Source organism: Scyliorhinus torazame, chromosome 9 (genome assembly GCF_047496885.1).
Source record: "Scyliorhinus torazame isolate Kashiwa2021f chromosome 9, sScyTor2.1, whole genome shotgun sequence".
Taxonomy (NCBI): Eukaryota; Metazoa; Chordata; class Chondrichthyes; order Carcharhiniformes; family Scyliorhinidae; genus Scyliorhinus; species Scyliorhinus torazame.
The window spans coordinates 100,383,910-100,410,548 of record NC_092715.1 but is presented as its reverse complement, the minus strand read 5'-3'; the positions used below and the strand labels follow the sequence as shown (position 1 = coordinate 100,410,548).

General features: G+C 43.5%; 1 protein-coding gene across 2 annotated transcripts in view; it reads left to right on the top strand.

The window, feature by feature from the left end:
- ell2 (elongation factor for RNA polymerase II 2) overlaps positions 1 to 26,639 on the top strand; it is a 227,121-nt gene that overhangs the window by 41,705 nt on the left and 158,777 nt on the right. For both annotated transcript variants that reach the window (XM_072516322.1, XM_072516323.1), the window contains exon 2: positions 4,093 to 4,140. In XM_072516322.1, coding sequence (XP_072372423.1) covers positions 4,093 to 4,140 — 48 coding nt within the window. The remainder of the gene's footprint in view (positions 1 to 4,092; positions 4,141 to 26,639) is intronic.

The window sequence follows — 26,639 nt, the reverse complement described above, 5'->3', positions numbered from 1 at the left end:
TGAAAGGGTAGTAATTGGCTGGGTTGAATTTGTCGTCTTTCTTGCGTACAGGACCCACTATTGCCAGGTAGATTCCAGTGTTGTAGCTGTACTGGAACAGCTTGGTTAGGGGAGCGGCAAAGTCCTGGAGAACAAGCCTTCAGGACTATTGCTGGAATATTATCAGGACCCATAGCCGCTGCAGTATCCAGTACCTTCAGCTGTTTTTTGATATCACATGGAGGCCGCTATGGATCATCCACTCGGCAATTCTGGCTTAAGAGTTTTGCGAATGCTTCAGCCGGGTCTTTTGCACGTATGTGCTCGGCTCCTCCATCATTGAGGATTGGGATATTTGTGGAGCCTCCTCCTCCAGTTTAATTGGCCACCCCATTCATGGCTGGACGTGGCAGGACTGTACAGCTTAGAACTGATCCGATTGTTGTGGGATCGCTTATCCCTGTCTATCACTTGCTGCTTATACTGTTTGGCATTCAAGTATTTCCTGTTCTGTGGCTTCACCAGGTTGACACCTAATTTTTAGGTATGCCTGATGTTGCTCCTGGCATGCTCTCCTGCACTCTTCATTGAACCAGGGTTGATCCCCTGGCTCCGTCACCATCTGCTGCAGTTCAGTGTAGCAGCTATGAGCTTTAGGACCCAATCAGCTTGGTCTGTGGTTCCCCACCCAGAGTATATTCTGCTCCCTTGCCACACTCCGTGCTTCCTCCCAAGTGGTGTTCAGCATGGAGGAGTACTGATTCATTAGCTGATGGTGAACGGTATGTGGTAATCAGCAGGAGGTTTCTGTGTCCAATTTAACCTGAAGCCATGAGTCTTTATGTAGTCTGGAGTCAGTTGAGAACTCCTAGGGCCACTCCCTCCCGACTGTATACTACTGTGCTGCTATCTCTATTGCGTCTGTCCTGCTGGTGAGACAGGACATACCCAGGAATGTTGGTATCTAGGACATTGTCTGTGAGGTATAATTCTGTGAGTATGACTGTTAGGATATTGCTTGACTGGTCGATGAGCTCTTCCAACTTTGGCACAAGCTGGGGGGTGTTAGTAGGGAGGACTTTGCAGGGTTGACAGGGCTGAGTTTGCCGTTGTCATTTTCAGTGCCTCGGTTGATGCCGGATGGTCTGTCCTGTTTCATTTCTTTTTCATGGTTTTGTAGTGGTTGAATACAACTGACTGGCTTGCTAGGGCATTTAAGAGTGAGTGACATTGCTGTGGGTCTGGAGTCATGTGTAGGTCAGACCAGGTAAGAAGGGAGTTTTCCTTCCCTAAAAGACACTAGTGAACCAGATGAATTTTTCTGACAATCGACAATGATTCCAGATATTTTATTGAGTTTAAATTCCACCATCTGCTGTGGTGGGATTCAAACCCCGGTCCCCAGATCAATACCCGGGGTCTCTGGATTACTCGGCTACTAATCCAGAGACCGTACCACTATGCCACCGCCTCCCCTCCCCTGCTGCAGCCCATCTGGTGTTTGCACACCCACAGTGCTGTTGGGAAGGGAATTCTGCAATTTTGTCCCAACGACAGTGAAATAATAATCGCTTATTGTCAGAAGTAGGCTTCAATGAAGTTACTGTGAAAAGCCCCTAGTCGCCACATTCATGCCTGTTCGGGGAGTCCGGTACGGGAATTGAACCCGCGCTGCTGCCTTGTTCTGCATTACAAGCCAGTTATTTAGCCCACTGTGCTAAACCAGCCCCATATAATGGTGATATAGTCCAAGTCCAAACTCAGCTGGTGTTTTTACATGTGTCTGTTGCCCGTGGCAAAGTGTTAGAGGTCGCCAAATTTGGAAGGTGCTGTTGAAGGACCTTTGCTGCAGTACATCTGCTGCCACGATATATTGATGATGGAGGAAGTGAGTATTCAATGCGAAGCCAATCCCAAGTGGGCTGTGCTGTCTTGGATTGTGTCTAGTTTATTAAGTGTTTTGAAGTTGCACTCATCCATATGATGGAAGAGGATTCCATCATATTCCTGACTTGTGCCTTGTAGATGTTGTGCGGTAGGGGAGGAGGTCAGGAGGTAAGTTACCCTCTACAACATTCCATTTGCTGTTGGCGTCACAATATTTGTATTGCTGGTCCAGTTCTGTTTCTGGTCAATGGCAACCCCCAGGATATTGTTAATGGGGGGATTCATTGAAGGTAATGCCATTTAATGTCTTGGGGAAATGCTTGAATTCTCTCTTGTTAGAGATAGTCATTGCCTGTCACTTATGTGGCGTGCCACTTAACTGGAGCCTGAATGTTGTGCAGGTCTTCTGCATATGGACGTGTGCTGCTTCAGTATCTGAGGGGTCGTAAATGATACTGAACATTGTGCAATCACAACACTCTTTTAATGAATATTTATTTAGTGGCATTGCTCAGTAGATAATTGAGGTAGTTGGAACATTTGACTTATTTCATTTAAATTTTCTTACTTTCCATGTTTGTTTGCTGTGTTTGAGTTTTTCCACATTTGTTTTTGCCTTTCATGCCTCCTTACTTTTACGTAACAATTCTGATGAATGAGGAGAATCATGGAGTAAGTTGATAGGTAATTGAATAAATGAAGGGGCATGATTGAAGGAGTAGAGATTGAAATAAATTAGAGCAAGCAGCGATAGGTAGAAAGGGATACGAGGAATGGTGGATGCTGAAGAACCATAATTGCTGAATTAAAATCTTTTGGCACAAACGAGGAACAAGTACAATACCACAATCATGGCATTTTGCTGTTTATCATTCCATAAGAAATAAAGCCTATTGTAATGAGCAATCTTGCTAGTTAAGACCGTGAGAGATATTTTTGGGTGGGAAGCAGGGTGAAGATGGGATGTGGCTGTGCTGGAAGGAGAAAGATGTGACCTTGTTGCCATTGCTTTTATTAATTATATCTTGGGCTGATGAGAATGGAACAAAATGAACTTCACTCTGTAGAACTTTTAGTAATTCTGTAACCTTTGAGCTGATATGGTAGATACATCATTTAATACTACCCAACAGCCCTTGGCAAAATAAATCAAAGGATGAAGGTAAAATATGAGTAAAATAAGAATAAATGTGTATATACGGTGTGCTTCATTTATCTTCAAAGCCCAATGCTTGCAACCAAGTATTTGACGATTTATTTCCTTACTGACTTAAATATGGGCATGACTAACTGGACAAGAAAATAAGTTTCATACGATAGAGGAACCCTTCTCGCATAGGATGATTGCTTCAGCAAATGTGGTGAGTTAAAATTATGCATGCAAAGTGTTTAAAAAGTCAGGTCAATCTAACCTTTTGGATGCAAATGTGATTTTTGTTCATACAGTTTTTGAAGCTAATGCATATATTTGACATCAGTCAAGTTTGTGAGATATTTTTGTGCCTTCTTTGTGCAACACAATTTTTACTTATCGGAGTGCAAACTTGAGTATTGAAACACAGTTAAATAAATGAAAACAGTCTGCATATGCTGATAATTTGTTTATTTTGTGCAACTTCGTGGCTGGGAATTCCAGACAGACTTGAATGTAGTAGCGGCAAAATAAATGCAACCCTTTTTATGTGCATGATCGTGTAAAGGATGATTAACATAGGCAAGCGATTGCTATATGATTTGTGTACTTATTAGAGGTGCCAAGTGCTTGGACCTCTAATTTAATTTCTAACTCCTCTCAGCCTCTTCTGTGTAAACTAAAACAATTTCAGCCTACCCAATCTTTTGTCACAGCCAGAATTCTCTAGTCTTGTTGATATTCATGTAAATCCATGGCCATGCTCCTATCTCTGTAACCTCGTACAGTCCCATAATCCTCTGATTTTTGCACTCCTCCATTCTGACCTCTTGCCCATCCCTGGTTTCCCTTGTTTTATTGCCTAGACCTTGAGTTCTGGCATTCCTCCCTAAACTCTGACAGTACCTCTCTCCTCCTCTTAAGACGCTTCTTAAAACCTTTGACTTGGTGGCTTGGTGTCACATTTGTCTGTTGAGGTGTAATATTAATGCCAGTTGTTTTTGGCTCGTGACACCACTTGGAACTGTACTTAGACGTATGGTACCACACAAATAATCCCAATCTTGCAATTGATTATTGCGCTTCCTTTTCAGAATTCATCTATTCCTCAACCAACAATCCAGTTCCAAGGACTTCAGGGGGTAAGGAGAATTTTATTTTATTTTTAATAACCAAACTTTATTTAGCTGTTCTGTTATACTCCCAAATGCTTTATGGTAGTCTTGTTAGGAACTACTTTGCTATCTATCACTTATTTTTGTCTTTGTATACGGTTTCTTTAATAAATTAAATTACAGTGAGTCTTCACCTGACATCACAGGTAACTATTTTTAGTCTTTCTCTGTCAGATTCCTTTTGATAACAGTGGTGTAGTCCGGGGCGCGTGGTGTAGGCCCGGGCGCGTGGAGTAGGCCGGGGCGTGTGGAGCAGAACATAACCCGGGTCCCTGGTGCTGTGAGGCAGCAGTGCTTGCCACCGTCCCACCCTTGTGTTATAATATTGCTGGCTATTACTAAGACTGTATAAAATCAGTGTTCATAACTTTCGGTCATGATTGCAGTACAGGATGGAAATGTAGTCATTTGATTTGCTGTCTTTCCTTGGCAGACTAATTATTTTCTTTGACCTGCAGAAGTCCATATGCTAATTGGAATTTGCCAGCATATTAGTATTGCCAAGTATGTTATAATGGTCACAAATTTGAATCTCCACTGTAATTTGTTTTGTTTGAACAAGTTTATTATTCTCTGTTAATCAGCTGTATATAAACCTGACTTGGTCATAGACTAATTCCTCCCCATGAGCAGACTGTGGTAGTTTCTCCATTCTTGAGAGAGTAGAGATTCAAACAAGAAGTATGTTCCATATTATGATCTCCATTTTATGATCTGGTTAAAAACCAATCAAATGATATTGACTATCATTTGAATGACAGTGACTGACACTTGACATACAAATCCAGAGACCATGGGTAATGCTCTGGGAACTTGGGTTTGAATCCCACCACGACAGATGGTGAAATTTGAATTCAGTAAAAAAGAATTTCGGAATTAAAAATCCAATGATGACCTTGAAATCATTGTCAAAACCCATCTGGTTCACTAATGTCCTTTAGGGATGGAAATCTGCCAACTTTGCCTGGTCTGGCCTATATGTGACTCCAGATACACAATAATATGTTTGACTCTTAAATGCTCTCTGAAATGGCCCAGCAAGCCACTCAGTCCAAGGACAATTTGGGATGGGCAGCAAATGCTGGATGCCCACATCCTGTGAATGAATATTTAAAAGGAAATTCATTTAGAAACAAACTTTGCTTAATTATGCTTAAATAGGATTGCAATCTCTGGGACAATTCACTATTGTATATCTTACTGTTGGTAATTCTGGATAATATCTATTTAATAATGTTAAGAACCACGCCAATGTTGCCTGCGAGAGTGTATCAAAACCCCAAAGGATAACTTGAAACACTGGTTTATATTAATTTGGTATAATGTAAGGAACAATTTACAACCAAGTGAGGAACTGGACCAGTCATCATGTGAACAAGTAATGAAATGAAATGAAAATAGCTTATTGTCACAAGTAGGCTTCAAATGAAGTAATTGAAAAGCCCCTAGTTGCCACATTCCAGCGCCTGTTCTGGGAGGCTGGTACGGGAATTGAACCCGTGTTGCTGGCCTTGGTCTGCTTTACAAGCTGGCTATTTAGCCCACTGTGCTAAACCAGCCCCTGTCAAGAATATTTATTAAAGTAAAAGGAAAAAAGCACAGGACAAAATGTACTATGAGACGTAAGTGGTATATTAATAACCAAACACACCATTTTATCTGAAGTTGTCTTGTTCCCAAAATATACCCACATTCTCTGAACTCACTGAGACACCCTTTTTCCCCCAAGGAACATCCAATTTTATAACTCTGTATAATAAGAATAATATTTTTATTGTCACAAGTAGGTAAACATTAACACCACAATGAAGTTACTGTGAAAAGCCCCTGGGTCAAATCCAGATAGTAGTTACCACACAATACCACTTAGATGACCAAATCTGGGAAACGTGTCTTTGGTTCAGCGAAGGCACAAAACTCTGTATTTTAGAGGAGGATGTCAGCAATCTGCCATAGCTCTAAATGTTAGAAGGAACAGTCCTCAGTGGCTCGGATCATAGATGGAACTGTTGGATGAAGAACTAGCCTTGTTCCCCAAATAGGGTGCAAGCAGTAACACTGTTCAATCTCTTTGAGATTCGAACCTGTGGATATGGCTGTCCATATTCCTCAAACACCTTGGTGTTAGATGTTATCATTTATAGCCCCACTGATCTCTGGTGAACAATGTTTCTGATATGGCCATTCACACCTCAATGTCTATAGGCTAATCTTGTTACTGGTCAAACTGCATCTCATAATTCCTCTAGATGCCTGCTAGTCTTGTTACTTATCTGTTTTGTTTTCATCTCCAGTTTGCTGTTAACCTAGTTAATTTCCAAAATTCCTAACAAATAACAAATGGAGGCAAAGTTCAGTTTTATGTTAAAATCGGGATTGGCACTGAGAAATGCTAAGTAAAGGTACTTTACTTTTCAACATTGTGCTTACACTATTGCTTTCTTCATTGGTTGTTATTGAAATTTTTTTCCCCCTACATTCTCTGTAAATTAGGCTGAACTGACACCTTTCCAAATGGAAGGAAATGTCACAATGGTCAAGATTAACTGCAAAGCCCAGAGCCTCCGGAGCCTCAAACTCAGTAAAAGTTGTAATTTTTCATGCTCTTCCTAATCTTGATAAACCTAAAATTTGAACTGGTCTATTCTCGCGTTCGCTCTCTCTCTCGCGCTTTCTCTCTCTCGCACGCTCTCGCGTTCGTGCGCTCTCGCATTCACGCTCTCTCTCTCGCTCTCTCGCGCTCTCGCTCTCTCGCCCTCGGGCGACCTGCCTGCACCTCTCGGGCGACACTGAGGCATGAAAAACACCTGACAAAGAAATGTACAGCACCGGAACAGGCCTTTGGCCCTCCAAGCCCGTGCCGACCATGCTGCCCGACTAAAGTACAATCTTCTACACTTCCTGGGTCCGTATCCCTCTATTCCCATCCTATTCATGTATTTGTCAAGATTTGCCCCTGAAATGTCACTATCGTCCCTGCTTCCACCACCTCCTCCGGTAGCGAGTTCCAGGCACCCACTACCCTCTGCGTAAAAAACTTGCCTCGTACATCTACTCTAAACCTTGCCCCTCTCACCTTAAACCTATGCCCCCTAGTAATCGACCCCTCTACTCCGGGGAAAAGCCTCTGACTATCCACTCTGTCTATGCCCCTCATAATTTTGTAGATCTCTATCAGGTCACCCCTCAATCTCCTTCGTTCCAGTGAGAACAAACCGAGTTTATTCAACCGCTCCTCATAGCTAATGCCCTCCATACCAGGCAGCATTCTGGTAAATCTCTTCTGCACCTTCTCGAAAGCCTCCACATCCTTCTGGTAGTGTGGCGACCAGAATTGAACACTATACTCCAAGTGTGGCCTAACTAAGGTTCTATACAGCTGCAACATGACTTGCCAATTTTTATACTCAATGCCCCGGCCAATGAAGGCAAGCATGCCGTATGCCTTCTTGACTACCTTCTCCACCTGTGTTGCCCCTTTCAGTGACCTGTGGACCTGTACTCCTAGATCTCTTTGACTTTCAATACTCTTGAGGGTTCTAACATTCACTGTATATTCCCTACCTGCATTAGACCTTCCAAAATGCATTTCCTCACATTTGTCCGGATTAAACTCCATCTGCCATCTCTCCGCCCAAGTCTCCAAACAATTTAAATCCTGCTGTATCCTCTGACAGTCCTCATCGCTATCCGCAATTCCACCAACCTTTGTGTCGTCTGCAAACTTACTAATCAGACCAGTTACACTTTCCTCCAAATCATTTATATATACTACAAACAGCAAAGGTCCCAGCACTGATCCCTGCGGAACACCACTGGTCACAGCCCTCCAATTAGAAAAGCATCCTTCCATTGCTACTCTCTGCCTTCTATGACCTAGCCAGTTCTGTATCCACCTTGCCAGCTCACCCCTGATCCTGTGTGACTTCACCTTTTGTACTGGTCTGCCATGAGGGACCATGTCAAAGGCCTTACTAAAGTCCATATTGACAACATCCACTGCCCTACCTGCATCAATCATCTTAGTGACCTCCTCGAAAAACTCTATTAAGTTAGTGAGACACGACCTCCCCTTCACAAAACCATGCTGCCTCTCACTAATACGTCCATTTGCTTCCAAATGAGAGTAGATCCTGTCTCAAAGAATTCTCTCCAGTAATTTCCCTACCACTGAAGTAAGGCTCACCGGCCTGTAGTTCCCTGGATTATCCTTGCTACCCTTCTTAAACAGAGGAACAACGTTGGCTATTCTCCAGTCCTCCGGGACATCACCTGAAGACAGTGAGGATCCAAAGATTTCTGTCAAGGCCTCAGCAATTTCCTCTCCAGCCTCCTTCAGTATTCTGGGGTAGATCCCATCAGGCCCTGTGGACTTATCTACCTTAATATTTTTTAAGACACCCAACATCTCGTCTTTTTGGATCTCAATGTGACCCAGGCTATCTACACACCCTTCTCCAGACTCAGCATCTACCAATTTCTTCTCTTTGGTGAATACTGATGCAAAGTATTCATTTAGTACCTCGCCCATTTCCTCTGGCTCCACACATAGATTCCCTTGCCTATCCTTCAGTGGGCCAACCCTTTCCCTGGCTACCCTCTTGCTTTTTATGTACGTGTAAAATACCTTGGGATTTTCCTTAACGCTATTTGCCAATTACTTTTCGTGACCCCTTCTAGCCCTCCTGACTCCTTGCTTAAGTTCCTTCCTACTTTCCTTATATCCCACACAGGCTTTGTCTGTTCCCAGCCTTTTAGCCCTGACAAATGCCTCCTTTTTCTTTTTGACGAGGCCTACAATATCTCTCGTTATCCAAGGTTCCTGAAAATTGCCATATTTATCCTTCTTCCTCACAGGAACATGCCGGTCCTGATTTCCTTTCAACTGACACTTTAAAGCCTCCCACATGTCAGATGTTGATTTGCCCTCAAACATCCGCCCCAATCTATGTTCTTCAGTTCCCGCCTAATATTGTTATAATTAGCCTTCCCCTAATTTAGCACATTCATCCTAGGACCACTCTTATCCTTGTCCACCAGCACTTTAAAACTTACTGAATTGTGGTCACTGTCCCCAAAATGCTCCCCTACTGAAACATCTACCACCTGGCCGGGCTCATTCCCCAATACCAGGTCCAGTACCGCCCCTTCCCTAGTTGGACTGTCTACATATTGTTTTAAGAAGCCCTCCTGGATGCTCCTTACAAACTCCGCCCCGTCTAAGCCCCTGGCACTAAGTGAGTCCCAGTCAATATTGGGGAAGTTGAAGTCTCCCATCACCACAACCCTGTTGTTTTTACTCTTTTCCAAAATCTGTCTACCTATCTGCTCCTCTATCTCCCGCTGGCTGTTGGGAGGCCTGTAGTAAACCCCCAACATTGTGACTGCACCCTTCTTATTCCTGATCTCTACCCATATAGCCTCACTGTCCTCTGAGGTGTCCTCCCGCAGTACAGCGGTGATATTCTCCCTAACCAGTAGCGCAACCATGCCACCCCTTTTACATCCCCCTCTATCCCGCCTGAAACATCTAAATCCTGGAACGTTTAGGTGCCAATCCTGCCCTTCCCTCAACCAGGTCTCTGTAATGGCAACGACATCATAGTTCCAAGTACTAATCCAAGCTCTAAGTTCATCTGCCTTACCCATAATACTTCTTGCATTAAAACATATGCACTTCAGGCCACCAGACCCGCTGTGTTCAGCAACTTCTCCCTGTCTGCTCTGCCTCAGAGCCACACTGTCCCTATTCCCTAGTTCTCCCTCAATGCTCTCACCTTCTGACCTATTGCTCCCGTGCCCACCCCCCTGCCATACTAGTTTAAACCCTCCCGTGTGACACTAGCAAACCTCGTGGCCAGGATATTTATGCCTCTCCAGTTTAGATGCAACCCGTCCTTATATAGGTCACACCTGCCCTGGAAGAGCTCCCAGTGGTCCAGATAATGGAAACCCTCCCTCCTACACCAGCTGTTTAGCCACGTGTTTAGCTGCTCGATCTTCCTATTTCTAGCCTCACTGGCACGTGGCACAGGGAGTAATCCCGAGATTACAACCCTAGAAGTCCTGTCTTTTAACTTTCTGCCTAGCTCCCTGAACTCCTGCTGCAGGACCTCATGCCCCTTCCTGCCTATGACGTTAGTACCAATATGTACAACGACCTCTGCCTGTTTTCCCTCCCCCTTCAGGATGCCTTCTACCCGTTCGGAGACATCCTGGACCCTGGCACCAGGGAGGCAACATAGCATCCTGGAGTCTCTTTCACGTCCACAGAAGCACCTATCTGTGCCCCTGACTATAGAGTCCCCTTTTACTATTGCTCTTCTGCGCTTTGACCCTCCCTTCTGAACATCAGAGCCAGTCGTGGTGCCACTGCTCTGGCTGCTGCTGTTTTCCCCTGATAGGCTACCCCCCCCGACAGTATCCAAAGGGGTATACTGACTGCCTGCCCTTTCTGGTGGTCACCCATTTCTCTGCCTGCACTTTGGGTGTGACCACATTTATATAACTGCGATCTATGATGCTTTCCGCCACCTGCATGCTCCTAAGTGCATCCAATTGCTGCTCCAACCGAACCATGCGGTCTGTGTTGAGCTCCAGTCGGGTGTACTTTCTGCAGATGAAGCCATCCGGGACGCTGGAAGCCTCCTCGACCTGCCACATCTCACAGTCAGAGCACTGCACCCCTCTAACTGACATTGCATCAATTAATTAAAATTAAAAGTTTAAATTTTAAAATATATATATTTTTTAATTTTTAAAAAGTTTCTGTTAACTATCTGTTTCCTAGCGCTAGATTTCTAATATAAATGCGAAAGCTAAATATAGTACTCTCCGATCTCTGGCTTAGATGCCCCTCTAAATTATAATTAAGTAATTATGTTTAATTAGTTACCAATGCTTAATTTTATTAATTTAGTGTAGATTCCCAACCAGCCACTCAGGTCACAGCTTTTCTGTGATGTCACTTCAGTTTCCCCCCGACACACACAATTTGAAAAAGGTATAAAAGTAAAAATGAGTAAAAATCACTTACTTACCTTCTTACCTTCTGAGTGTCTTAGACGTTCTCAGGTTCTCTCTGTGACACAGACTGCTCCTCCTCCTCCGAACGGCTCCCGAAACTAGGCCGCGATCTTTTAAAATCTCCGCTCTGACTCGCAGCTCCTGCGCTCTTTAAATCTCCCGCGCTTTTTAAATCTCCCGGTTTTCTCTCCTCTCGCGCTGTTTTCAATGTCCCGGCTCTCTTTCCTCCCGCGCTTTTTAAATCTCCCGCGCTTTTTAAATCTCCCGCGCTTTTTAAATCTCCCGCGCTTTTTAAATCTCCCGCGCTTTTTAAATCTCCCGCGCTTTTTAAATCTCCCGCGCTTTTTAAATCTCCCGCGCTTTTTAAATCTCCCGCGCTTTTTAAATCTCCCGCGCTTTTTAAATCTCCCGCGCTTTTTAAATCTCCCGGCTCTCTCTCCATTCGCCCTGTTTTCAATGTCCCGGCTTTCTCTCCTCCCACGCTTTTTAAATCTCCCGCTCTCTCTTCACTCGCGCTGTTTTCAATGCCGACCTAATCCCATTTGTCAGTCTTGGCCCATAGCCTTGATTGTTAAGACGTGCCAGGAGCTCATCCAGGAATTTTCTAAAGGAAGTGAGGCCACCCGCCTCTATCACCCTCTCAGGCATTCCATTCCAGTCACCACTCTCTGGGTAAAAACGTTTTAATTCAAATCCCCCCTAAACCTCAAGCCTGACCTTGAACTTGTGTCCCCTTGGAACTGATCTTTCAACTAAGGGGAACACCTGCTCCCTCTCCACCCTGTCCATGCCCTTCATAATCTTGTGCACCTCAATCAGTCGCCTCTCAATCTTCTCTGCTCCAGCGAAAACAACCCAAGCCTATCAAACCTCTCTTTATAACTTAAGTTCTCCATCCCAGGTAACATTCTGGTGAATCGCCTCTGCAAATCCTCCAGTGCAGTCACATCCTTCTGTTGCTAACTTTTGGTTGACTCTTAAATCGTAATTTGCTCTGTTTGTTTAACCTTTGCTCTAGAGTCGCCAGGTATCTTTATGATACCGCCACGAGGTTCAAGTTCAAGTAATGATCAATAACTCAACACACCAATTAGTAAGATTCAAATCCGAGCACATTTATTATACACAGTAAATCACTACTCATGCATACACTCTACTTTCTAGGCTATTCCTATCACTAAAAGGCCTATACTTAGCTTTGGACTGGCCCACCAGGTCAGGGGAACAAATGGCCTTTTGTTCAGGTCCTGAGTCTGCAGGATTCAAAAGCTGGTATGGACTGGTAGCTAGGAGCGCCTATCTCATAGCGAGCATTGACTTGAGACTTACTTGGTTGGAGGCAACGAAGCAGGTCACTGTCAAGGGTTGGTTCAAGTTGCTGAGTGACCCTGCCAAAGAAGACCGAATTGAACTTGAGGGCTCTACTTTATAGTCCCCAGGGGCTTCCCGCCCTTCGGGGCGGACCCCGTATCTGGTTCCAAATGATTGGACTACGTTCCGATCACTTGGATCGATTTCTCCAATACTGGATTTGTTCCCTGATCGCTGGGCGGTCCCTGAGTGTCCGTTGGCCTTCCTTTGTCTTGGCTCCTGCTGGTGCCGAGGAGTCTGGCTCGGCCTTGTTCACCTTAAATGTTTCGATTGTTCCAGGGGACCGCTCATTAGTATGCAGATGGCTGTGAGTTTCAGTGCTGTCTGGGCTTTTGCAAGTTCTAATACACAGGAATTCTGCACTTGCTAGTTATTGGCTGAATTTCCCTGTAGTCTTTGCGGTTCTCCATTTTAAGTCGGGAAGTGGCCAACCCAGGTGGCTAGACTTCCTATAATGTGGCGACCAGAATTTCACATGGTACTCCAGCTGTGGCCTCACCAAAGCTCTATGCAACTCCAACATGACCTCCATTCTTTTGTAATCTATGCCTCGATTGATAAAGGCAAGTGTCCTACATGCGTTTTTCACCACCCTATTAACCAGCCCTTCTGCCTTCAGAGGTCTGTGGACCAACAGGCCAAGGTCCCTTTGAACAAAGAACAAAGAAAAGGACAGCACAGGAACAGGCCCTTCGGCCCTCCAAGCCTGCGCCGACCATGCTGCCCGTCTCAACTAAAATCTTCTGCGCTTCCTCGGAACTTCCCAGTGTCATGCCATTCGTTGAATACTCAATTAGTGGGCAGCACAGTAGTTAGCACAGTTGCTTCACATGTCCAGGGTCCCAGGTTCGATTCCGGCTTGGGTCACTGTCTATATGGAGTCTGCACGTTCTCCCCGTGCCTGCGTGGGTGTCCTCCGGGTGCTCCGACTTCCTCCCACAGTCAAAAGATGTGCAGGTTAGGTGGATTGGCCATGGTAAATTGCCCTTGGTGTCCAAAAAGGTTGGGTGGGGTTACTGGGTTACGGGAATAGGGTGGAGGACTTGAGTGGGGTGCTCTTTCCAAGGGCTGGTGCAGTCTTGATGGGCCATTCCAGTCAATCTCCCATCCACTACACCTCAAAATTTCAGTTCATTCAAAATTTGCTGTCATTTAACCTATGCTGGATCTAGTTCACTTGTTCATCTTCTGTCATTGCTGACCTTTGTGGGTTTCCAATCTCTCAAACTCCAATTGCATTTGCACCTTGCATCTGAAACCTAATATCCTTTACATGTTTATCTCATTATGATCTAGTCCTTGCTTAACTTTGTAATCATCCTCAACAGAATTGTGCCCTATTTTAACTTCCAGTCCATTTTCCCTGTCCACTTACCTCACCATTATTAGCAGGCCTATCTTCCACTGTCTCTCTTCACCATGCTGTGGAATTCCTTTCCTAAACTACATCTCCCTTCGCTGTTTAATTACCTTGGTTAATATCTCCTCCTTCATTTGGTATCTGTTTTTATCCAATCACTCTCCTGTGAAAAATTTGCAATGTTTTTCTACGTTAAAGGTGCTATCCAAATGCAATTTGTTGTAAAAAACGTGAAATGTTTTGATACGAAAGGTGAAAAATTGAAGTAATTTTATGTTGAGTCTTGTTTCTATTTTTGTACTTTGATATTAATGTGAAATCAATAGTTTTTACACCTCTGTATAGAATCATAGAATTTACAGTGCAGAAGGAGGCAATTTCATAATTGTTATTCGTCAAACTTCCTGATTGTTGCATATCAAGTATTTGTTTGAACTTGTTTTCAGCAAGAGATTTGTGATGTAAAAAGATGCGCATTGCATCGCAATGCTGTCTTGCCATCTTAACTTATCTCTTTTTAAAAATATTTTTTATTCTCCTTTTCCACATTTTCTCCCAAATTTACCCCAACAATAAACAATAATCAGTAACGCATGTAATGTCAATCCCCGTATCAATAACAACAATCCCATCCTCCCACCAAACCCCAAATATTAGCCCGCATGTCAACATAAACAAATAGCAAAAAGGAATCAGGAATCACCCATAGTCACCATTAACAATCCCAGCACCCCACCCCCATCCCACACCAATGTTCGATGTGATCCAATTTTCGAAAGTGCATAATGAATAACGCCCATGAATTGTAGAACCCCTCCATCCTTCCCCCTCAGTTCAAATTTGACCTTTTCAAGCATCAAGAATTCCAGCCGCTCCCTCCGCCACGCCAGGGCACAGGGAGGAGAGGTTGATCTCCACCCTAACAGGATCTGCCTTCAGGCGATCAACGAGGCGAAGGCTACAACATCTGCCTCCTCGCCTGTTTCCACAATCCCGACTGGTCCAACACCCTGAATACGGCCTCCCGAGGGCCCGGGTCCAATTTTACATGCGCTACTTTAGAGATTCCCTAAACACCTCGTTCCAGTAATCCTCCAGCTTTGGACAGGACCAAAACATATGAATGTGGTTTGTAGGGCCCTCCTTGCAGCATTCGCACACATCTTCTACCTCCTCAAAGAGCCGGCTCATCCTCGCCCTTGTAAGGTGTGCTCTATACACCACCTTCAGCTGTATCAGCCCCAACCTCGCACACGAGGTGGAGGCATTCACTCTCCGGAGCACCTCACACCAGAACCCCTCCTCCATACCCTCTCCCAACTCTTCCTCCCACTTTGCTTTGATCCCTTCTAACGGCGCCTTCTCCTGCTCCAAAAAGCCCCATAAACCGCGATACTGTCCCCTTCTCCAATCCCCCTGTCGTCAGCACCTCTCCACCTCCTCCAGCAATGTGGAAGCCGGCTCTACTGGGAAGCTCCGTATCTCCTTTCTGGCAAAGTCTAGAACCTGCATGTATCTAAATATTTTCCCCTGCTCCAGCCCATACTTCTCTCCCAGTTCCTTCAATCCTGCAAAATGGCCTCCAAGAAATAAATCTTTAGTGTCCTTAATCCTTTCTCCTCCCATCTCCGAAAACTTCCATCCCACTTCCCTGGCTCAAATCCGGTCCCCCGAATTTCCCTTCACCCTGCCCCCAACCCGAAGTGCTGACGAAACTGCCTCCAAATTCTTAACAAAGCTATTACTATCGGACTCCCTGAGTATCTCCCCGGGCTGTTGGAAGTGGCGCTGTCGGTCGTGCCTTCCCGTACCTTCTCCACATTCGCTGCCCAGTAATAATACATCAGGTTCGGAAGACCCAACTTTTAACTTCACTCTTGAGAGAAGCCATGTTCAAATTATTGCCCTATTCCCAAACAAAACATTTGAACATGTGAAATATTCACATTTGCAGAAATTTGAACTTTGCTGCTTCCAGTTTTAATGCACTATTGAAGATTTTAAATATAAAATCACTTGTATCTGATCTTGAACACCAAAGTGTTCAAAAACTCTAATTATTCTGCACAAAGTTTTTTTTTTTTTTTTGCATTTTCATTTCAATTTTACGTTGTGTGCTTTGAGACACGTAAACTTAGCCTAAACATTAACATAAATATTGACAGTCTTGCTGTAACCTTGTTTGACAGGAGTGCAGTTCGGAGAATCAGCCTAACCATCAAATAATTGAGCGCACTGCGATATTTCAATTGTTGACCTCCGTGTCTGATTCTTCAATCTACTCAAGTTAAGGAAAGGTTCTGCTTCAGGCTCAAAGCTTATAGAACTTACTTGTTTTTCTTGTTGTACAAAATTTTGTCCACCATGTAGAATCTGGGACAACTATTCCCTCCTGAACAGTGAGTGAATACTGCTACTTAAAATACAACATATCCATTTCCCAGATAAGCTAACAGTTATGTAGTGTATTATTGGCCAAAATTATTAAGGTCTTTTTGATTTCCTGTCACATCTGCAATGTATTGCATAAACAATGTGCAGGTATATAAATTGAAGTGATTAAAGTGAATAATCTACAGAGGTACACAGCAACCTATGTCTGGTTTTCAAGTTAATATTCTCTGTTGCAAATCAGGAACATTACATCAAAGTAACAACAAACTGAAATTGTTTTCTACACCAGCACCCCAATCCACCAATGACTGATTTTTTAAAAGTGCTCAGCCCCTTGAAAGTGTGAGTTTAAGACTAGTGTATGAAGAGAGTTGAGTAATGTGAACTGTGGCAAATGGGTTAAAAGGTAGGTCGGTAAAGGAGCAGTGGCAAACGTTTTAAGGAAATATTTCATAACTCTCCGCAAAAGCTATTCCATTGAGGAAAAAATGGTTGAGGAGAAGGCACTATCTATGACTAAGGAAATTAAGATGGTCTGAAATAAGAAGGATAAGTGCACAATACTGCGAAGATTAATGAGTAGGCCAGAAGATTGGACAGATTTTGAAAGCTAGCAAAGACTGATTAATACAAAAGGGGAGAAATTAGAGTAAAGAAAGAAAGCTAGTTAAAAATATAAAAACAGGAGTTTGCACAAGTACATAGCTGAAGTGAGGGTTGGCCCTGTGAAGGATGAGACTGGGGAATTAATAATGGGGTAGAAGGAGATTATAGAAGCTTTGAACTGGTGTTTTGTATCTCTTCAAGTGAGACGGCGGAACCTGCCGATGTGGTGTACTTGGATTTACAAAAGGCATCCAGAAAGATGCCATGTCAAAGTTAACTTCTCAATCATGGTGCAGGGGGTAACATATTAACATGTATAAAGGATGGATTAGCCAACAGGAAGCAGAGAGTGGGATAAATTGATAATTTTTAGGTTCGCAAGCTGTAACTAGTGGAGCGTCATGGGTATCTGTGTTGGGGACTTGACAATTTACAACCTATATTAATGACTTAAATGACAGAACCAAAATTATGGGAGCTAAATCTGCCGATTACACCGGTAGAAAAGTAAGCATTCAATAGGACATACAGATTCATAATTTGAGTGGGCAAAAGTTTGGCAGATGCTACTAAATATTGGAAAATGTAAACTTGCCCACTTTTACAGGAAGAATAGAGAAGTATATTGAATGGAGAGAGAGATTGTGGAGTTCTTTGGAACAGAAGGATCTGCGTGTTCTGGTACATGAATTGCAAAATGTTATTATGCAGGTATAGCATGTGATTAGGAAGGAAAATGGAATGTTGGTGTTTATTGTAAGGGGAATTAAGTATAAAAGTAGGAAGTATTTGTACAGCTGTTCAGGGAGTTGGTGAGTGCATCTGGAGTACTTGTGTACAGTTTTGGTCTCCTTACCGAAGGATATAACTGCAATAGAAGCAGTTTAGAGAAGGTTCACTTGACTGATTCTGGGATGAAGGGGTTAGCTTATGAGGAAAGCGTAATCACGTTGGGTGCACACCCAGTAGGATTTATAAGAATGAGAGCTGATCTTATGGAAACATATGAAGTCCTGAGGGAGTTTGACTGGGTGGGTGCTGAGAGGATGTTTTCCCTTGTGGGGGAGTCTAGAATTGGAGGTCTTAGTTAAGCTGAGAGTGAGGAGAAATGTTTTCTGAGGGTCATTGGTCTGTAGAATTGTCTTCCCCCAAAGAGAAGTGGAGGCTGGGTCATTGAATGTATTCAAGGCTGAGCGAGATGGACTTTAAAAAGAAAAATACTTTTAATGAAGTTTTTCCATTTTATCAAATAATGCATCAAAACCTCCGGATTGGCGCAGAATAACACCGCATAAGTGTCTTAGTGTACATAAATATAGAAGAGGACCGGAGAGCAGCAATACAATAGGTTCAGGATAATCACTAAACTTGGTGCCTCCGTATATACCGATGGATATACTAGAGAACAAGGGAGAGGAGGATAGGGCCGTGAAACCATAGTAAAATGGCACACACCTTCTCCTGTAGTGAGTGCTTGCAATGCCCACAACAGTCCAGGATACGATCTTTGTGCCATGTTCGGGTGTGCACCAGAACACATCTCCCCCAGCTCCAGTCAAACTACGGGCATCAACAACACATCATGACGTCCATTTCTCGGATACAAGACCTGTCTGTATCTTTGCAGGAACCAGTCACTGATTTGTTAACTTCAAAATAACAGACAAATATTACACAAAAAAAATCAAGGATAGTGGTTCTAAAAGGATATATTACATATGACTACCAGCCACAACAAACCCCTCAACTTTGGCACAGTGCAGAACAATCATTATTCCTCTCGTTTACACAGAATTCCAGCAAATTCCAGCAAATTCGAGTACATTAGATGGGTCGTTTTTTGTACAGTGTGTGCAGGAGGGTTTCCTGACACAATATGTTGACAGGCCAACAAGAGGCAAGGCCACGTTGGATTTGGTTTTGGGTAATGAACCAGGCCAGGTGTTGGATTTGGAGGTTGGAGAGCACTTTGGGGACCGTGACCACAATTCGGTGACGCTTACGTTAATGATGGAAAGGGATAAGTATACACCGCAGGGCAAGAGTTATAGCTGGGGGAAGGGCAATTATGATGCCATTAGACGTGACTTGGGGGGGATAAGGTGGAGAAGTAGGCTGCAAGTGTTGGGCACACTGGATAAGTGGAGCTTGTTCAAGGCTCAGCTACTGCGTGTTCTTGATAAGTATGTACCGGTCAGGCAGGGAGGAAGGCGTCGAGCGAGGAAACCGTGGTTTACCAAAGAAGTGGAATCTCTTGTTAAGAGGAAGAAGGAGGCCTATGTGAAGATGAGGTGTGAAGTTTCAGTTGGGGCGATGGATAGTTACAAGGTAGCGAGGAAGGATCTAAAGAGAGAGCTAAGACGAGCAAGGAGGGGACATGAGAAGTATTTGGCAGGAAGGATCAAGGAAAACCCAAAAGCTTTCTATAGGTATGTCAGAAATAAGCGAATGACTAGGGAAAGAGTAGGACCAGTCAAGGACAGGGATGGGAAGTTGTGTGTGGAGTCTGAAGAGATGGGCAAGATACTAAATGAATATTTTTCATCAGTATTCACTCAGGAAAAAGATAATGTTGTGGAGGAGAATGCTGAGACCCAGGCTAATGGAATAGATGGCATTGAGGTACGTAGAGAAGAGGTGTTGGCAATTCTGGACAGGCTGAAAATAGATAAGTCCCCGGGTCCTGATGGGATTTATCCTAGGATTCTCTGGGAGGCCAGGGAAGAGATTGCTGGACCTTTGGCTTTGATTTTTATGTCATCATTGGCTACAGGAATAGTGCCAGAGGACTGGAGGATAGCAAATGTGGTCCCTTTGTTCAAAAAGGGGAGCAGAGACAACCCCGGCAACTATAGACCGGTGAGCCTCACGCCTGTAGTGGGTAAAGTCTTGGAGGGGATTATAAGAGACAAGATTTATAATCATCTAGATAGGAATAATATGATCAGGGATAGTCAGCATGGCTTTGTGAAGGGTAGGTCATGCCTCACAAACCTTATCGAGTTCTTTGAGAAGGTGACCGAACAGGTAGACGAGGGTAGAGCAGTTGATGTGGTGTATATGGATTTCAGCAAAGCGTTTGATAAGGTTCCCCACGGTAGGCTATTGCAGAAAATACGGAGGCTGGGGATTGAGGGTGATTTAGAGTTGTGGATCAGAAATTGGCTAGCTGAAAGAAGACAGAGGGTGGTGGTTGATGGGAAATGTTCAGAATGGAGTTCAGTTACAAGTGGAGTACCACAAGGATCTGTTCTGGGGCCGTTGCTGTTTGTCATTTTTATCAGTGACCTAGAGGAAGGCGCAGAAGGGTGGGTGAGTAAATTTGCAGACGATACTAAAGTCGGTGGTGTTGTCGACAGTGTGGAAGGATGTAGCAGGTTACAGAGGGATATAGATAAGCTGCAGAGCTGGGCTGAGAGGTGGCAAATGGAGTTTAATGTAGAGCAGTGTGAGGTGATTCACTTTGGAAGGAATAACAGGAATGCGGAATATTTGGCTAATGGTAAAGTTCTTGGAAGTGTGGATGAGCAGAGGGATCTAGGTGTCCATGTACATAGATCCCTGAAAGTTGCCACCCAGGTTGATAGGGTTGTGAAGAAGGCCTATGGAGTGTCGGCCTTTATTGGTAGAGGGATTGAGTTCCGGAGTCGGGAGGTCATGTTGCAGCTGTACAGAACTCTGGTACGGCCGCATTTGGAGTATTGCGTACAGTTCTGGTCACCGCATTATAGGAAGGACGTGGAGGCTTTGGAGCGGGTGCAGAGGAGATTTACCAGGATGTTGCCTGGTATGGAGGGAAAATCTTATGAGGAAAGGCTCATGGACTTGAGATTGTTTTCGTTGGAGAGAAGAAGGTTAAGAGGAGACTTAATAGAGGCATACAAAATGATCAGGGGGTTAGATAGGGTGGACAGTGAGAGCCAGTAGTGAACTCGCCAACATTGAAGGCATTTAAAAGTTTACTGGATAAACATATGGATGATAATGGCATAGTGTAGGTTAGATGGCTTTTGTTTCGGTGCAACATCGTGGGCCGAAGGGCCTGTACTGCGCTGTATCGTTCTATGTTCTATGTTCTAAATAAATAAATAGAAGGGCGGCCTGTTCTGTGGAGTGGCAGAAGTGGGGGCGAAAATAAATATACTAACAATCACGAGGGAAAAGGTACTAGGGAAATTAATAGGGCTAAAGGCCGATAAGTCCACTGGACCTAATGGGTTGCATTCCAGGACATTAAAGTAAGTAGCCTATAGACATAGTGGATGCACTTGTAATCTTCCAAGAATTCTGAAACTCTGGAAAACTGCCAATGTAACACCTTTATTCAAAAAAGGAGGGAGACAAAAAACAAGTAACTATAGGCTAGTTAGCTTACGTCTGTCATTGGGAAAATGTAAGAATCCATTATAAAGGTTGTAATAGTAGAGCATTTAGAAATGCACAATATAATCGAGTAGAATCAGCATGATTTCGTGAAAAAGAAATCATGCCTGACAAATTTATTAGAATTCTTTGAGGTGGTAACGAGCAGGGTACATGAAGGGAAACAAATACATGTAATACACTTGGATTCGCACAAAAGCACTCGATAAGGTACCACACAGAAGACTACTTAAGGTAAGAGTTGAGTGCCGGGGTCTCCGACTGACCCAGGCCTCAAAGACCAGATATAATGTGTTCTGTCGAACACTAAATGCCCAACCTTCGCGATTGTGAAAGCATGCAGCAAATTCTCAAATTCGGCTGGGAATTCGTCCCCTGCTCCCTCCAAGCCTGGCGCACAGTCACTCCCTGTTTGGCCCCAACTCCCCGAATTGGTCAGGAGAAACGGCAAACCATACAGCAGGGTTTCCAAGGACCAAAGCTGAGCTTTCACCAGGGTGATTGCCCCATCGAGCAACAGGATTCTCTCCGATTCCACTATTCTCTCGAGGATATTTTGCAGTTGATCAAAGTGAACACCAACAACTGCGCCACCGAGCCTAGGCCATCATCCTCAACATTCACAATGGCAGGCATCATCACAATGTTGACAGCATTACTGAAGCATAGGCCTGCTCACTATGAAACTGCCATTGCAAGATGGACCCCACACCAGCTGTTTCTTACTGCCTCAATCAAACCAGGATTTTAAAACTTAATTTTGCTCCTCACCACAATCTAGGCAGGGTTAGCAGGAGCATGGTACAAGACATATACACCAAAAGCAAGTAATTATGGGGTGTGCATCAGAATAAAAGAAAGGATTAAAAGATGAGTAGCGCTAGAGCTCATAAACGCAGCTGCTCCTGTGCTCACATCACTTGACCCCCACACCTCCCCTAATAGATTTTCGATTGAAGGTTTATGGGAAGATGAAAGTTGAGGCCACAATCAGGCCAGCTCTGATCTTACCGAATGGCAGAGCTGGCTTGAGGGGCCAAAAATGGTTTATTCCTCCTAATCCGTAGACTCTTAAGTTTGTGTACATATCGCATTAATATTTAAATCATTGAGAGTTTCTGCTTCTTTCCCTTTCAGGCAATGAATTCTGCAACCTCCCCACCCTCTGGGTGAAGAAAGTTCCCCCAACTTCTCTATAATCCTTATACCGATTGTTTTAAATCCACACTCCTTGGTCATTGACCTCCTTGCTAAAAGAAATATGTCCTCCTTATTCACTCCACTTAGGTTCCTCATAATTTCAAAGAAAACTTTAATCCAATCTTTCCTCACGACTAAATTCCTTCCAACCTGAAAACATCTCCAAATCTCTTTTATATTTTCTCTAGTATGATCACGTCCTTCAGTGACCCGAACTGTATGCAGTGACTCTGTGTGGTCTAACTAGTGTCTTACAGAGTTCAAACCTATTTCTATCTCCTTCTTGAAACCAGTTAATAACTCCGATTCCACCGCACTATGGGGCAGCAAGTTCCACGCATTCACCACCCTCTGCGATGCGTAGTTCCTCCTCATCTCCGTTCTAAATCTACCACCTCTTGGCCTATATTGGTGACCTCTCATTCTAGATTGCCCTACAAGGGTGATAATTCATTCTATGTTTATTTTCAATCCCTTTTAGTACTTTATATAGCTTGATCAGACCCCATCGCATCCTCCTAAACACTCTTGTATCGTGTATCTTTTCCAAAACACCATATCTTCCTGCCCTCAGAGGCCTGGGACACATGCTGCAAGACCCCTCTGTTCCTTGATGCTGCTCAGTATCTGACCATTTATTGTATATTCACTGCTTTGTGTGTCATCCCAAATTCTTCATGGTTTTCCAGTTTGAATTTAATTTGTACCTTTTTCTTTTCTGATCTGACCAAGCCATTGATATCTTCCAGCAGTCGGCAGCTTTCTTCCACCGCATTAACCACATGGCTAATTTTTGTATCGTATGCAAACTTCTTAATCGCGTTGCATTTCTAAAGCCTAAATCATTGATTATACACCACAAAAAACAAGGCAACGATTACAGAACCCTACTGAAAACAACCTTCCAGCTGAAAAATCACCTGTTGACCATTACTCTCTGCTTCTGCCACTTGAAACGATTTTGGATCCAATTTTCCACTTTCCTTTAGATCCCATGATCTTTTGCTTTTCTGAGAAATCTGCCATGTGGGATCTTGTCAAAAGTTGTTGTCGCCAGCATGTGCTGCCTTCATCAATCTATCTTGTTGGAATTGTTTAGAGGCAGTAACAACTTTACTGTAACAATTCATGCTGATTGACCTTGAATAATCTATGCTTTCATAAATGATTAATACTGTCCCTTGGGATATCTTCCAATAATTTGCCTACCACCATGGTTAGGTTGACTATCCTCCAGTCCCCTGGCACCACCTCCATTGCCTGAGTGGATTGGAAAATAATGGTCACATTCTGCTATATTTCCTCCATTTTCTTAACAGCCTAAGATCCATTTCCTTTTGGCATGGTTACTTGTCTACTTTAAAGATGCTCAAGCCTTTCATGGAACACAATGATTTGTGCAAATAATGCAGAATCTGTTACAGCATTTTAAGACAATGTCAATACGAAAATAAATTTAGAGCAGAGATATTTCCAAGTATGGGAATTAGGAGGTCATCTCTTCGCTGGTTGGAGTCATATCTAGCACAATGGAAGGTGGTTGTGGTTGATGAGGTGAATCATCTCAGTCCCAGGACGTCACTGCAGATGTTCCTAAGGGTAGTGCCCCAGGCCCAACCATCTTCAACTGCTTCCATCATTGACCACCTCCATTATAATAACTTATGAGGAGAGATTAAGCAGTTTGGGCTTGTGCTCGCTGGAGTTTAGGAGGATGCAACGGGATCTGATCGAGCTATAATAAGTACTAAAAGGGGTAAAAGTAAACGTAGACTGAATTGCCCCCCTTGTAGGGCAATTTAGAATGAGAGGTCACAGCAATGGGTTAAGAGGTGATAGATTTAGAACTGAGATGAGGAACTACTACTCGCAGAGGGTGGTGAATTTGTGGAACTTATTGCCCCATAGTGCGGTGGAATCTGAGTTATTAACTGGTTTCAAGAAGGAGATAGAAATCTTTCTGATTTAAAAAAAAAAAAAAAAAAAAACAGGTTAAAGGGATATGGGAACAGGTAGGGAGGTAGATTTGAGACCAGGAAGAGATCAGCCATGATCTGAATGAATGGCGGAGCAGGCTCGAAGGGCTGAATTGCCTCCTCCTAATTCCTACGTTCTATAAGGTCAGAAGTGGGGATATTCCATGATAAATTCACAATGTTCAACACCACTTAGGACGACTTGGATGCTGAAACAGTCTGTGTTCATTCGCAACAAGATCTGGACAACATTCAGGCTTGGACTGATAAGTAACATTCATGTCAAGTACCAGGCAATGACCATCTCCACCAAGTGAGAATCTAATATAGTCCCATAACATTCAATGGCGTTGTTGAATCCACCACTGTCAAACATCCAGGGATTGCCACTGACCAGAAACTGAACTGGACTAGCCATATAAATAATGTGGCCACGCCACAAGACCAGGTAAGAGCCTGGATATTCTGTGGCCAGTAATTCACCTCTGACTCTCCAAAGCTTGTCCACCATCTACAAGGCCCAAGTCAGAAGCGCGATTGAATACTTTCCACTTGCCTGGATGCAGCTCCAACAACACGATCCAGGACAAAGAAGCTAATTTGACTGGCACACCATCCATCACCTTAAATATTCACTCCCTCCACCACCAATACACTGGGACAGCAGTGTGTACCATCTATAAGATGCACTTCGGTAACTCACCAAAGCTCTTTCGACAGCACCTTCCAAACCAGTGACCTCCACCTGGAAGGCAAATGCATGGAAACAGTGCCACCTGCAAGTTCCACACCAGCCTGACTTAGAACCATATCACCGTTGCTTCATTGTTGTTGGGTCAAAATCCTGGAACTGAATTACAAACCTCTTTGGAGGTACCTAGACTACATGGACTGTAGCGGTTCGCTGACACCTTGAGGGCAATTAGGGATTGGCAATAAATGTTGGCCGAGCAAGTAATGCGCAGTCCCCACGAAAACATTAAGTGATGCGTTATGTCCCTTAAGAACCTAAAGTAACTTGAACTGAACTGATGCTACAACTGTGGTTTCTTAATTTGCATTGATACAAGAGGTAGCAGTGCAAATTTGTGTCAAGTTCCTGTCTTATTCAGAAGAAAAGTGGTGAGATTTACCTCCAGGGACTATCTTTGTTTTGCTCTACAGTCAGGTCGGCACCTGTCTCCAAGACGTGTGTTTAATTAATTACTCTGAAGTCCAGTGGCATTTGTTTTGTCGGCAGTGGTTTTGCGAACAGCAATGAGATTAACACCATTCTCAATTGAGGTAGTAATGTTGGTCAGGATACTGATGTATTGAATTAATGGCACGTGATTTTTGTACACCTGGATCACTGGAATAAAGGCTTGCGGCAGACCTTCACGACTGCATCAACTACGCGTGGAAAACCTGCCAAATGGCGATGTTGAAATAGCATGGCGAATTGTTCAAAAATCCCAGTTGTGACTTTTGGCAAAATTATAATTTGTGTTTTGGGTAATCGCATGATGTATCCATTGTCGCTATTTACTATTAACAATCTGGGGTGGAATTATTCTCATACAATCTGTGGTGGAAAAATCAGAGGAATCTCATTCCATATGTGGAATTCTGTTGCATCTCTTCCCACAGCGGTGTATTTCTATGTCGCCTAGCTAGTTTTGTTTATAACATTGCATTGATTTATTTTTGCAGAAATAGATATCCATAATAACATAGCTATAGCATTTTGTTCAGTCTCAAGTTATTGGAGCCCTTTTAGATTTTTCAAAGGAAATTGGTAAACATTGTTACCGAAATTCTGCTTTAAAATTTCCAGGAAACTTCTGTTGGAAATAATTGTATTATGCGTTTTATGGAACAGTATTTTTCCTCTTGGCTCTGAAAATGATTATGAACAGGCATGATATTTCCTGAAAATCAGAAGAGATCTAAGACCAAGGTATCAAATACATCGAATCATGTCAGCCATCTTTTCCTATTGTTGCCCCAAATTCTTTGCTTACCAAGTGATTTCCACTACTTAACTCAAATTATTGGATCATTCAAATCGTTTCACAGCAAGAAAACCTTTTTGGATTAGCAGGCATAGACTGTCACCGACTCCTTAAAACTAGGTGCTCCATTGAAAACCTTTTAAAAAGCAAGATTTC